This window comes from Quercus suber, unplaced genomic scaffold, assembly GCF_002906115.3.
Source record: "Quercus suber isolate HL8 unplaced genomic scaffold, Cork oak 2.0 scaffold_234, whole genome shotgun sequence".
NCBI lineage: Eukaryota > Viridiplantae > Streptophyta > Magnoliopsida > Fagales > Fagaceae > Quercus > Quercus suber.
Window position 1 is genome coordinate 291,408 of NW_027069691.1, and position 13,674 is coordinate 305,081.

Consider the following 13,674-nt stretch of genomic DNA (forward strand, 5'->3'; position numbering starts at 1 on the left):
CACAGAAGAAATAAATTTGATCAGGATACATAACATATGTACTTGGACGCTTCATTCATGAGCTCTCTAAAGATGTATTTTTGGATCTTTCCCCCTGATATCAATAATATAGTGTTGCGGAGAGGGAGAGAGAGAGAGAGAGCAACGTTGAAGCACTGATTCAACCGCTGCATTGGGAACAAGAAGCCCAACTATTCGGCGATTGTCTGCAGTAGTTTCTATACGCACCACACGCAGCCGCTTGTGGCTTAGGCGGGCCTACATAACATTTCAGTATTCATTGATAAGTAATTATTTAAGTAGACAAAATATATGTTAGTCCTCACAATTGAAGGACCAAAGCCAAAATTTATTACTCTCTAGCAAGCCAAAATACAATCTTAATACCTCTACATTTTAACATGATGAACTAAAATATTAGGGTCAGAAAGAAGTATGCTTATTACTAGACAAGACATGTAAACACAGAATTCCCAACCGGCCCCATCTTCGTTGAAGGGTGTGGTCAGCTGAAGCATTTTATGTTCCCAGTTTTGCATTCAAATAAATTGAAGGATTGAAGTCTTGAAGCAATTGGCTTGTTTGTCCCAAAATGTTAGAGAATTTGATTGGTTCCTGTGGGTACCTCGGATGTACGGATCTTCGGGCCAAGGACTTTTTGCTTTGTAGCCTTTTACACTGCATCCTAGGCATGCATGACAACGTCCTAGGCCGTCCTCGGCATGCTTTGCAACATCCTAGGCATGCATGACAACGTCCTAGGCATGCTTGGCAATGTCCTCCCTTCAACTAAACCGATGGTACATTACTCCCTTCGCTTTACAGCTTATAAGGCAGCAAGTGGGGGGGGGGTTTACCTTCGATGTGAGACTCCTAGGACACCGTCCGAGGACGTTGCCAAGCTTGCGTAGGAGTACACACACACATATATATATATTTTCTTTTTCCCCCCCTTAAATATGCATATATTGTATGAATTTGGATTACTGGTTTTCTTTTTTCCTTCCTTTTAGTTATTTAGTTTATTTTCTTATATACAATTTTTTATTAAAAACCCTCAATTTAAGTATAATTATAATTTTGCTGACTTTTAGCAAACAAATAAATAAGCTATTAGCAAAAAACTAATCTAAAGGCACACTTTTTTTTTTTTTTGGGAGAAACTCCAAAGGCACACTTAGTTTATAAGTGATTCAATTATATTTATTGTTTCATGTATAACAGGTATGCGCTTTCTCTTTTCTTCTTTTATGGAATTATTATGCTAGTAGACTATTAGAATTTTATTGAAAGGAATTTAAAAAGAAAAAAAAATCACTGAACTTGACATGGCCGCAACAGGCATAATCTGCGATAACCCATCAACACACATTGCTAAAGGTTAATCTGTTACTAATTTTAAAACCCTAGTATTGGTACATCCAAAAGTCTAGAATCACAAAATTTACACATAAAAATTCAATCTCTCTCAACTTTTATAAGTGAAATAAATTGTTTGAGGAGATCTATCACAACTTTTTCCATAATTATAACATAATAGATTGTGAGTAGTTGTCTATTCCTTTTATATTGACCCATCATTTTTTCTTTACTACTCTTATCAAATCATATCGACATCGAGATTATAGCAAAAGCTGACGCAAAATGTCCATCTCTCTCAACTTTTGTAAGTGAAATGAATTGTGTGAGGAGTTCTATCATAACTTTTGCCACAATTTTGACTTGATAAACTATGAGTGATTATCTATCACTTTCACATAAACCCATACTTTTTTCTTATCACTCATAATCAACCACATCAAGATTGTTGCAAAAGTTGTGAAACATAATTTGTTTCCATGGATTTTCTCAAGGATTAATTTTACGTACAAAAAATAAAATAAAATAAAATTGTCAACATCTTTTCACACCTGTTGAATTAGCAAGCTTTAACTTTTTTTTTTTTTTTTATAAGTGCTTTTACTGGTTTTTATCTTAACCCAACGTCATTAACAATCTTTCAAATTAGTAGCTATCAAATTTTTTTGAGATAAAATACCATTTTGACCTAAACTTTATTAAGAGTTTGTTTTTCAATAGTTTAAAGATGAAAAATAACAATAGGGGTGTGTAGCCAGCCAACCCACCAAAACCGGGTTGGGTTAGGTTACACAAAATTTTTTGATAGCAGGTCGGGTTGGGTTTAGGTCATGAAATTTCAAACCCACCAAACCCAACCCAACTCACCCATATAATATATATATATATATATATTGTGGGGCTAGGAAATCGTGCAGCCTCGGCCCACTCCAAGCCAGGCCCAAATGGTCAAATCCGAGGAAGGATGACTACCCAAGGCCAATTTGGGGAGAAAACTCTTCTTTGGATCCACGCCGAGGATCCCCTCGTCCTCGGCATACTAAGGATAACGTAGGGGAGGGGGGGACAGACCCAGAGCAAGTTGTTCACCTCAACACTTAATACGTTCACCTAACCCTTCTGGCCGCATTAATAGGGATGCAACCCCCGGACAGGGCTACATCGATCAGGGTGAACCACTCAAGCACGGATACGACCTCTGATGGGACAGGCAGCCAGAGAGGAGGCCAATGAATGATCAACAAAAGGAGGAAGAGAGTAATATATAAGGGAGACAAGCAAAATGTAATGGGGGGGTTTTTTGGGAGGGGAAGAAAGCCTCCTCGGCCCATGGCCAAGGAGTATCCCCCAGTTGTAAATTGTTCTAAGTATTTCTTCGATAAAAGAGAAAGGCGTTCATGTTTCGTAAATGCCGGTCAGCACCTAAACCTTCAACCCACTCTCTACAAATTCATTGTTCTGGGTTCGTTGGGCCTATAACCAATCTCTTTTGGGCTTAGGCAACAAAAATCGACCCTACAATTGGCGCTGTCTGTGGGGAGGATTAGCGCGCCGGCTGGCGCAACAGGCGATGGTTCTAAGTAATCGTTCTATGAAAGATTAGTGGTGATGCAAAAAAAAAAAAAAAAAAAAGAGCTTGATATTATTTCATAAAAAGCAAAGTTACAGATTACAATCAGAGGCTCAGGCAGGCGTGCTTTACAACTATTCCTACCAGCTAGTTCTACAATCAGAGGCCCAGGTGGACCCGCCCTAAAACTAGCTAGAGGGAAGTGTCAACCCATGCTTTTATTGGCATCAAGAGAATGGGAGAACTTGACACTAAAAGCAGGGAAGGGGGAGGGCCAGCTTGTTTCAAGGCCACCAACAACTCTTGGTCCGGTGCGGCGGAGCTTGAACAAAGTGAGAAGCAGATGCAGGCGCACCGGGACACCCTCCCTCATGATGTTCCCTTGATTCTCTCCAGCCCTCACGAGCGTTGGCCGTTGGAGACGGCAACGCTCGGGCACCATCCATGACGTGAATTCACACATCTCCTCCGTCGGGGGTGCGCTCCGAGGAAAAACATTAGGTATTCCAACGACATCCCTCCGGGCCACCGTGCATGGCGCCATCAGGGTTACGCCTAGACTCTGCCGTACCGGAAGCCCAGTGGGGGCTACGGCCATAACGACTCTTGGCATGGATGTCCTCACACCCGCCCAAAGCCGCCCCATATCTACTAACTCCAGTCACAATTCCGGCGGGGTTATTAAAGGGGCTGGGGGAGTTGAAAGGGTGTGCTTTTTTTGTTTGCGTTGGAAAGTTCATGGAGTATGGAAAAACCATCCCCCCGGAAAGCCTTATATAGGGGATAAATGTTGGTGAGAATTAATTCACGCAGAATTCGAAAAGAGAGTTGTCAACAGGGCTAATTATGAGGCCACCAAATTCCAAGGGGACCGTAGACCGTTGGATTTGTGCTAATTCACGAGGACATTAATGAAGGCACGTCTCGCGCACCGAAACGTCAAGCGCAGAACACGAACGGCCAAAGGACGCTTCGTAAGTGAAGGAAATGGGGGCTCGAGTTGGAGGCGAGATCAACGCCACGTGTAAGATCAAAATCCGACTCAAGGAAGAATCATCTCCAGTAGAGCGGTCCGAAGACAAACCCCTACTTACAGAGAAATGAAAGCGTTAGACAGAACCAAGGCATTGCATGGTCCTCGGACTCAGGCCTATGGGGAAACTACTCGTTCCTCTATACCTGGGTACTAGACAGAACCAAGGTATTGCATGGTCCTCGGACTCAAACTTATGGGAAAACTAGATACTTACAGAGAAATGAAAGCGTTAGACAAAACCAAGGCACTGCATGGTCCTCGAACTCAGGCCTATAGGGAAACTACTCGCTCCTCTATACCTGGGTACTAGACAGAACCAAGGTATTGCATGGTCCTCGGACTCAAACCTATGGGGAAACTAGATACTTACAGAGAAATGAAAGCGTTAGACAGAACCAAGGCANGACAATGATCTAAGGTAGTTCACAAGTTGGCGAAGGGAATGTGACTCCAGGCCTTTCTGTTATACTTTCTAGCAGGTTGAATTTGCATTTCTCAGGGTGCTGGGTTGAGTGTTATATGTTCCAGCAGATTAAATTTGCATTTCTCAGGGTACTGAGCTGAGTATTATATGTTGCCAATAGCAAATTCTTGGATAGTCCCACTTTATGCTATTTCAGAACCCATTGGGCTATAGGCAGGGTTGTTCGCAGTTGCTTTTTTTTCTTCCCCCTAGAGTCATGAGGGCTTCAGAGGTATTAACTTCCTGATGAGGGTTCTTAGGTACAATATGAAGTTGCTTTAGTTTCTAGTATATTATTTCCATGGAGTTAAGTTGAGAGGACTGAAAAAGGGGGGAGCAGTAAGTTAACTTTCTTCCATGGAGAGCAGTAAGTTGCTTTATATTGTTTAGGTACTGCACACAGGAATGGGGAGGAAGCGGCGACTTGAGTTCGTTGAGCCTGGTGAGAGCTCCTCACGTGTGAGGTCGAATGAAGTACAATCATGACAACAAGCTCCTCCGACTGATGATGATAGATGACATTCCCAGGGGAGTGATGACGAGACACAACCACCAGGTTGGTGTATTTTTGTATGTGGCTGGAGAGTTGAGATTTAGACCCACTTGACCCTCATCATTTGTCATACATTTTGAGGATTATGACTGAATATATTTTAATATTGTCATTAACTATCCTTATGCTGATAAGGATACAATATAAAATTATTTATATGTTTTTTGGAATATCTAAGCATCCCAATGGCTAGTTTCTTGACATTTCATTCTTTTGTGTTTCATTGTAATTTGATGCAACTTGTTGGTGGTTTAATAGATCCTGAGGACGTACCCACAGCTGGAGCGGACAATGTACCCAATAAACGTGTGGGCCTAACCGGTTTGACGACATTTGGAATATGCCACCGGGGAAAAAACTGTTCTTGCAAGTAAATAAAGCGGGCTAGTCAGTCGGGAAAAATGCTGGGTCTTAGGCAAGGTGGCTGGGAACAATAGCAAGAAGGCATGACATGTGTCCAATCAGTTATGTTCGTTGGCCTTCAGTGCCACAACAATACAAGAATCGGTGCTCGGAAGCCATTCAGGTATTAGGCAAAAAGCTACGGTAAAAGGGGTTTCTTTATTACTTGTTTAAAGCGTTATGCAAGTTTGTTATTATGTTGAAAATGTGACATTTGTTAATTCAACTTTACACATGGTATATACTCAAGGAAAATATTACTTGCAAAATGCGAAAGTAATAATGGGGATGAGAGAGAGAAAGAGAGAGAGCTGAGTTGGGCAGGTGTAGCCATGAGCTTAGGAGAGTCAAACAATATCTTGGACCAGATTGATAATCAGCAGAAGAAACAATATCTTCTGCTTCACTTTGAAGGAGGTGTGTGCTTTCAAATTACCATTCTATCTTAGAGCTGGATATTATCCTATACAATGTTTTAAATTTCTTTATCCCATTCCCATCTTGCTGGTCATATTAAGACGCAGAATACCAGGATTCTAGTGATGAGAAGATTCAAGGATAGGTTTAAGTCTGGAAAAAATAGGTGGTTCTTTTCTAAGCTCAGGTTTTGAATTTTAAATTTTTTGAGGTTTTACCCTTTTGGATTTTGTAAGCTTTACCCTCATTTTTTAGTTAATAGAGATGTTTTTGTTAATTTTTGGAATGGGTATTGAGAATTTGAGGTAAAGGTTTGTCTTTTTTATAAAAGTTTTATTGGGTTTGTTTTGGTGTCTCTAAATGGGTAATTACTGGGAAATGTGGCATTTTGGTGTTTTTTGCTAGAAATTTGAGTATTGGGCTAATAGTAATGTTGTTTGGGATATATTGAAATAGGGTTTGTTAGTATTGCTGCAACTGTTAAAAAAAAAAAAAAGAAAAAAACAATAAATGTGTTATGAGCCCATACATAACATTGAGTTAGTAGAATTGTAGGACTTGCTTGCAAAAAAATCCTTAACACAAGTCTTCAAAGTAAGAGTAAGACAGCCCAATATGAGTTGAGCCCAAGGCTAAAAGGCCCCGAAACCATGGAAAAAAACCTAGAGCCAGCCACCATAAATCCCTCACCTCCTAGGGTTTCACTATATAAATCATCTCAATGTCTCTTTCTCCTCTTCCTCTAAAAGTGCCTACATTCAAAGAGAGAAAAATCTAGAGGAAGAGAGAGCCTCTGTGAAAATGGTGAAGTTTTTGAAGCCAAACAAGGTAGTTGTTCTAGGATTATACATGTATCAACAATTTTTTCTTCACCGCATACTCTATAACATCACAGTTATAAAAAAGAAGTTGTGAAATAATATGTGTTCCTACTCAATATTTTCTTCCACACTGCTTTACCCAAACCCAAAAACTCTTTTTTTTTTCTTTCACTTTTTTCTCATGCACTCGTTCACTTCATCCTCATCTTCTTATTTTCCTTTTCTTTTACTTTCCTCCACACAAAGCCATACACACACACACACACACACACACGGTCTCTCTCTCTCTCTCGCTCATAGAAAAAGAAGCAGAAGAAGAAGATGAGCCCAAGCCTAAAAAGGCTCAGCCTAGAAACAATGGAAAAAAACCCACCATAAATCCCTCACCTCCAGTCCTCCTAGGGTTTCACTCTCATTTTCTCATCCTCCTCCTCCTCCAAAAGAGCGTACATTTAAAGTGAGAAAAATCCAGAGAGAGAGAGAGAGAGAGAGAGAGAAATGGTGAAGTTTTTGAAGCCAAACAAAGTAGTGATACTCTTGCAGGGACGGTACACAGGTCGCAAGGCTGTGATTGTTTGATCCTTCAAAGAAGGCACCCGCGACAGGCCTTACGGGCAATGTTTGGTTGCAGGGATAAAGAAGTACCCAAGCAAAGTGATCCGCAAGGATTCGGCCGAAAAGACGGCCAAGAAGTCCCGCGTCAAGGCCTTTGTCTAGCTCGTGAACTTCCAGCACCTGATGCCCATGCGTTACACCTTGGACGTGGATTTGAAAGACATGGTCACTGTGGATTCGCTTCAATCCAAGGACAAGAAAGTCACTACAGCAAAAGAGATGAAGAAGTGGCTCAAGGAGCGTTTCAAGACTGGGAAGAATAGGTGGTTCTTCACCAAGCTTAGGCATCAGGAGTCTACTTTAGGTGTTTATTTTTATTTTCTTATTGAAGAAACAACCAACAAAACCTATATTTGTTTTGACTTCTTTTTTTAAAGTTTTGTATGGTTTTTATTGATATTTGGATGATTATGGCATCTGGATGTTGTTGAATTGTTGGATTTTGCTATTATTTTTGATGGGTTATGTCTTATTTGGTTGTTTGTAGATTTGTTCTTTATTATAAGTTAACTGTTTGTGTTATGGTTTGTGGATTCGGTTGATTTTGGTTAGAATGTTGTTGTGTATGCTTAATTTTTTGATACATTGTTGTGCTTGGTTTTAGGATGTATCTTAAAGGCCAAAGTGCCCAGTGTTCTTTTACAAATACATTTGCACTTTATGTTTTTCTCTCGAAGTAGTTGAATAACAATAACTGCTTTGTTTTGGCCAGTTTCATCCAAGTTAAATTACAGTAATGGGTTTAAACTTTTTCAAAGTCCAGCATGCTGGTATGGATAGAGATAGTCTTTGTGTTTCATATTTTGGTTTTGGTTTTGGATTAGGTTTTAAATATCAGTTTGTTGAAGTGGTTTTAGGAAGTTGGAAGGAGCTTAGGCTGTGAGTTGTGGAGAAAGACTATAAGAGGCTCTCTGAATTGATACTTATTGATTGCTGCTAGTGGAAGATTGTATCAACAAATAACAGGGGTGAGCCTTTTGATGTTTGTAATTGTTAGTATTGCTGCTACTGTCATGAGCCCATAAAAAAAATAAAAAATAATAAATAAATAAAAAAAAAAAAAAAAAAGGGCAGGTGTAGCCATGAGCTTAGGAGAGTCAAACAATATCTTGGACCAGATTGATAATCAGCAGAAGAAACAATATCTTCTGCTTCACTTTGAAGGAGGTGTGTGCTTTCAAATTACCATTCTATCTTAGAGCTGGATATTATCCTATACAATGTTTTAAATTTCTTTATCCCATTCCCATCTTGCTGGTCATATTAAGACGCAGAATACCAGGATTCTAGTGATGAGAAGATTCAAGGATAGGTTTAAGTCTGGAAAAAATAGGTGGTTCTTTTCTAAGCTCAGGTTTTGAATTTCAAATTTTTTGAGCTTTTACCCTTTTGGATTTTGTAAGCTTTACCCTCATTTTTTAGTTAATAGAGATGTTTTTGTTAATTTTTGGAATGGGTATTGAGAATTTGAGGTAAAGGTTTGTCTTTTTTATAAAAGTTTTATTGGGTTTGTTTTGGTGTCTCTAAATGGGTAATTACTAGAAAATGTGGCATTTTGGTGTTTTTTGCTAGAAATTTGAGTATTGGGCTAATAGTAATGTTGTTTGGGATATATTGAAATAGGGTTTGTTAGTATTGCTGCAACTGTTATGAGCCCATAAATAAAAAAAAAAAAAAAAAAACAATAAATGTGTTATGAGCCCATACATAACATTGAGTTAGTAGAATTGTAGGACTTGCTTGCAAAAAAATCCTTAACACAAGTCTTCAAAGTAAGAGTAAGACAGCCCAATATGAGTTGAGCCCAAGGCTAAAAGGCCCCGAAACCATGGAAAAAAACCCTAGAGCCAGCCACCATAAATCCCTCACCTCCTAGGGTTTCACTATATAAATCATCTCAATGTCTCTTTCTCCTCTTCCTCTAAAAGTGCCTACATTCAAAGAGAGAAAAATCTAGAGGAAGAGAGAGCCTCTGTGAAAATGGTGAAGTTTTTGAAGCCAAACAAGGTAGTTGTTCTAGGATTATACATGTATCAACAATTTTTTCTTCACCACATACTCTATAACATCACAGTTATAAAAAAGAAGTTGTGAAATAATATATGTTCCTACTCTCAATATTTTCTTCCACGCTGCTTTACCCAAACCCAAAAACTTTTTTTTTTTCTTTCAGTTTTTTCTCATGCACTCGTTCACTTCATCCTCATCTTCTTATTTTCCTTTTCTTTTACTTTCCTCCACACAAAGCCATACACACACACACACACGCTCTCTCTCTCTCTCTCTCGCTCATAGAAAAAGAAGAAGAAGAAGAAGACGAGCCCAAGCCTAAAAAGGCTCAGCCTAGAAACAATGGAAAAAAACCCACCATAAATCCCTCACCTCCAGTCCTCCTAGGGTTTCACTCTCATTTTCTCATCCTCCTCCGCCTCCAAAAGAGCATACATTTAAAGTGAGAAAAATCCAGAGAGAGAGAGAGAGAGAGAGAGAGAGAGAGAGAGAGAGAGAGATGGTGAAGTTTTTGAAGCCAAACAAAGTAGTGATACTCTTGCAGGGACAGTACACAAGTCGCAAGGCTGAGAGAGAGATGGTGAAGTTTTTGAAGCCAAACAAAGTAGTGATACTCTTGCAGGGACAGTACACAAGTCGCAAGGCTGTGATTGTTTGATCCTTCAACGAAGGCACCCGCGACAGGCCTTACGAGCAATGTTTGGTTGCAGGGATAAAGAAGTACCCAAGCAAAGTGATCCGCAAGGATTCGGCCAAAAAGACGGCCAAGAAGTCCCGCGTCAAGGCCTTTGTCTAGCTCGTGAACTTCCAGCACCTGATGCCCACGCGTTACACCTTGGACGTGGATTTGAAAGACATGGTCACTGTGGATTCGCTTCAATCTAAGGACAAGAAAGTCACTACAGCAAAAGAGATGAAGAAGTGGCTCGAGGAGCGTTTCAAGACTGGGAAGAATAGGTGGTTCTTCACCAAGCTTAGGCATCAGGAGTCTACTTTAGGTGTTTATTTTTATTTTCTTATTGAAGAAACAACCAACAAAACCTATATTTGTTTTGACTTCTTTTTTTAAAGTTTTGTATGGTTTTTATTGATATTTGGATGATTATGGCATCTGGATGTTGTTGAATTGTTGGATTTTGCTTATTATTTTTGATGGGTTATGTCTTATTTGGTTGTTTGTAGATTTGTTCTTTATTATAAGTTAACTGTTTGTGTTATGGTTTGTGGATTTGGTTGATTTTGGTTAGAATGTTGTTGTGTATGCTTAATTTTTTGATACATTGTTGTGCTTGGTTTTAGGATGTATCTTATAGGCCAAAGTGCCCAGTGTTCTTTTACAAATACATTTGCACTTTATGTTTTTCTCTCGAAGTAGTTGAATAACAATAACTGCTTTGTTTTGGCCAGTTTCATCCAAGTTAAATTACAGTAATGGGTTTAAACTTTTTCAAAGTCCAGCATGCTGGTATGGATAGAGATAGTCTTTGTGTTTCATATTTTGGTTTTGGTTTTGGATTAGGTTTTAAATATCAGTTTGTTGAAGTGGTTTTAGGAAGTTGGAAGGAGCTTAGGCTGTGAGTTGTGGAGAAAGACTATAAGAGGCTCTCTGAATTGATACTTATTGATTGCTGCTAGTGGAAGATTGTATCAACAAATAACAGGGGTGAGCCTTTTGATGTTTGTAATTGTTAGTATTGCTGCTACTGTCATGAGCCTATAAAAAAAAAAAAAAAAAAAAACAATAAATGTGTTATGAGCCCATACAACAACTTCATTGTTCTTCACAAGGCATTCCAAACAACAACTTTATTGTTTGGCACACAATGAAAAAGGAATTATATATCGGGTCTGGCTTGTGTTCGGTGGCCAGTGGCCACTGGACACGTTGCAATGCGGACACATGTCCAATGGCACTGGCCACTAGACACAAGCTCTACCCATATATATCAAGGATAGGTTGCTGCAATGAAATTATGAGGATACTCATATTATTATGCATTCACTGCGAAGGAGTTATTGAGAGCAGTGATCATCTCTATCATGTCATGAAGCTAGGAAACGTCCTTTTCATATTCAAATAATGGACAGATAGGATCATGTAACAGTGAATTTCAATAGTCCATAAAAATGTTTACTCAGCCAAACTTGTTTAGATGTTTTTGGGGGAGGGGAGCCCTCCTAATCTTTCTTTTTTAATTCCCTTAAATTGGAATTTGGGTGGAGGAGGGAGAAGGGCTCCACTTAGGCAAATTTGCTCATAAGATATCAATTTTTTATGATCACTTCTCTCTCCTCTCCTCCCTTTACTTCTCAAAAGACTAAAATGCAAATAGACTCCTAAAGATTGGGGGATACTAGATTGACCAATTAAATTATGTCATGTCAAATAAATGATGCCAAACCTTAAAAACTCTATATATATCCAAAAATTTTGTTTTATATGCTATTTTTTGTATGTTTTTCTTCTTTAATTTTTTTGTTTTCCTTTTCCTCGTCTTTTTCTAGATGCACAACCAACAACCTTCTCATTTTCTCAAATCACAATTTTTTGAGCAAACAAACATACTAAAATAACTAAATCTGCATCTCTTTACTCTATCCCCAAGCAAAACTAAAGCAAAATTAAATTCAATCGTTTAAGTAATGTAAATTAGGTTTTGCAATTAAACTTAAATACATGATAGCATGAATCAATGAAACACACACAATATTATGTTTTATGAGGACAATTAAATTCAATACAATTATGTATATGGATTTAATAATAGATAGCTAGAGTGTAACTAAATTTTATCTTATATCTATAAATTTTTATGAAAAAAAACCTTATATCTATAAATTATGTATACAAAAAAGAAAGTTAGGGAGGGGAAAAAGAGAGACTAAAATATGATATCCGTCCTTAAGTTTGCATTAAGTTTATTTTTTGGCTAGTCTTTAGGAATGCTTTTTCTAGTATTGTATCTTCCATGGATTCAGCTTTTAAGGGCCTGACTGATTTCTCTGGATTTACCTTTCTTTCATTCTCAGATAATTTATTTTAATTTCTTGCTTAGCAATTTTTACTTCAAATTAAAAAAATAAAAAAAAAAAAAAAAAAAAAGAAGAAGAAGAAGAAGAAGAGACATTTCAGCATGTTTTGACGGATACTTTCAGAATTGAGGTACACACCTGTAAATGATTTTTTATTCTTGAATCAGTTATTTGATTCCATAATTATTTAACACTTTGTGGTTACCCTTTTGATGCTGCAGGCTGTTCGGCTCTCTAAGTTTGATTACAGGCTTTCAAACAAGTTGGGTACTCAATTACAAAGGCTGAGATGTAGAGTTAACTACCATGCTTTAACATTTACCAATTCTATTGTTGAAATGGGAAAAAAGTTGGTTGGGAGGATGAGGATAAAAAGCAAGCATTTGAGGTATGCAAGATAGTTTCCAACCATTCTTTGAATATATTTCATCTGCAAAGCTTCTCTCATTCGTGATGTTAGACTGTTAGTTGACTCTTTCAGTCTCCCTTATATTGTGTAGAATTTTTTTTTTTTTTAAAGAATCAGTCATTCATTAGAAAAAATAGAATGCTAACACCAATACAACAACCAGCAGCACACTGCACCCAACTATGTACAACCACCCAACTGTAGTAACTATTTGCAGCAAACCCAAAAATAGAATTTCTATCGTTTGAGTTCATATGAACATGATACCCAAGGAATAAATGTGAATTTCTCAATATTTTCAGAAAAGAGTAGTTTGTTTATATGGTCTTTTGGATGAGTATATGCTACGTGTTTGTTAAGATATTTCAATGGATAGAGACAGGCCTTTACCAAGTTCTTTATATTTCAAAGGTTTTAGAAGTACAGGGGAAAAAGTTGTTGATACAAATTGCTTTTTCATGCTTTAGGTTTGAACCTGATATGCTTGAGGTGCACTCATGAGGACCACACTACACAGGGTCTAATTGAGTGTTCTGGTGGCATTCGCTTCAGCCTATGCTCATCAAAACTCTATGTATAATCACTTTTCAAACAAAGCTCCATAATTATATTCAAAAAAATGAATAACATATGACATCAATCAAGGAGATGCCCTAAATGGATTTTTACCCCACCCTATCCCTATTTATTCTTTTTATGATAGTGCCATATGCCATCAATCAATGAGAGGGTTTTTGTAATATTCACCAGCACGGGGGCAACAATTGACTAAGATGGAAATAGATATCTAGGGTCCGTTCGAGAACAGATTATTTAGCTGAAATTAAAAACTTTTTTGTTGAAAGTACTGTAGATAAAGGTAAAAGTTAGATAAAATAGTATAGTAAAACTCATGAATAGTACCAAAAAGTGCAGTGAAACCCCTGAATAATAGCAAAAATAAGCTGAATAATAGTAAAAATAAACTAAATAATAAAATAAGCTGA

The 13,674-nt window shown here is 38.0% G+C and overlaps 1 protein-coding gene and 2 pseudogenes across 2 annotated transcripts in view; 2 read left to right on the plus strand and 1 right to left on the minus strand.

The window, feature by feature from the left end:
* Positions 1-13,674, minus strand: part of LOC112013726 (protein FORGETTER 1) — a 61,497-nt gene that overhangs the window by 481 nt on the left and 47,342 nt on the right. Inside the window, exon 31 of one of the 2 annotated variants that reach the window (XM_065780391.1) lies at positions 147-258. The exons of the other annotated variant lie outside the window; for it this stretch is intronic. Within the exon in view, the coding sequence (XP_065636463.1) occupies positions 147-258 (112 nt within the window). The remainder of the gene's footprint in view (positions 1-146; positions 259-13,674) is intronic. 2 annotated transcript variants of the gene reach the window in all.
* LOC112038849 (large ribosomal subunit protein eL27-like) lies at positions 5,423-10,380 on the plus strand (annotated as a pseudogene).
* LOC136070434 (large ribosomal subunit protein eL27-like) lies at positions 5,504-8,249 on the plus strand (annotated as a pseudogene).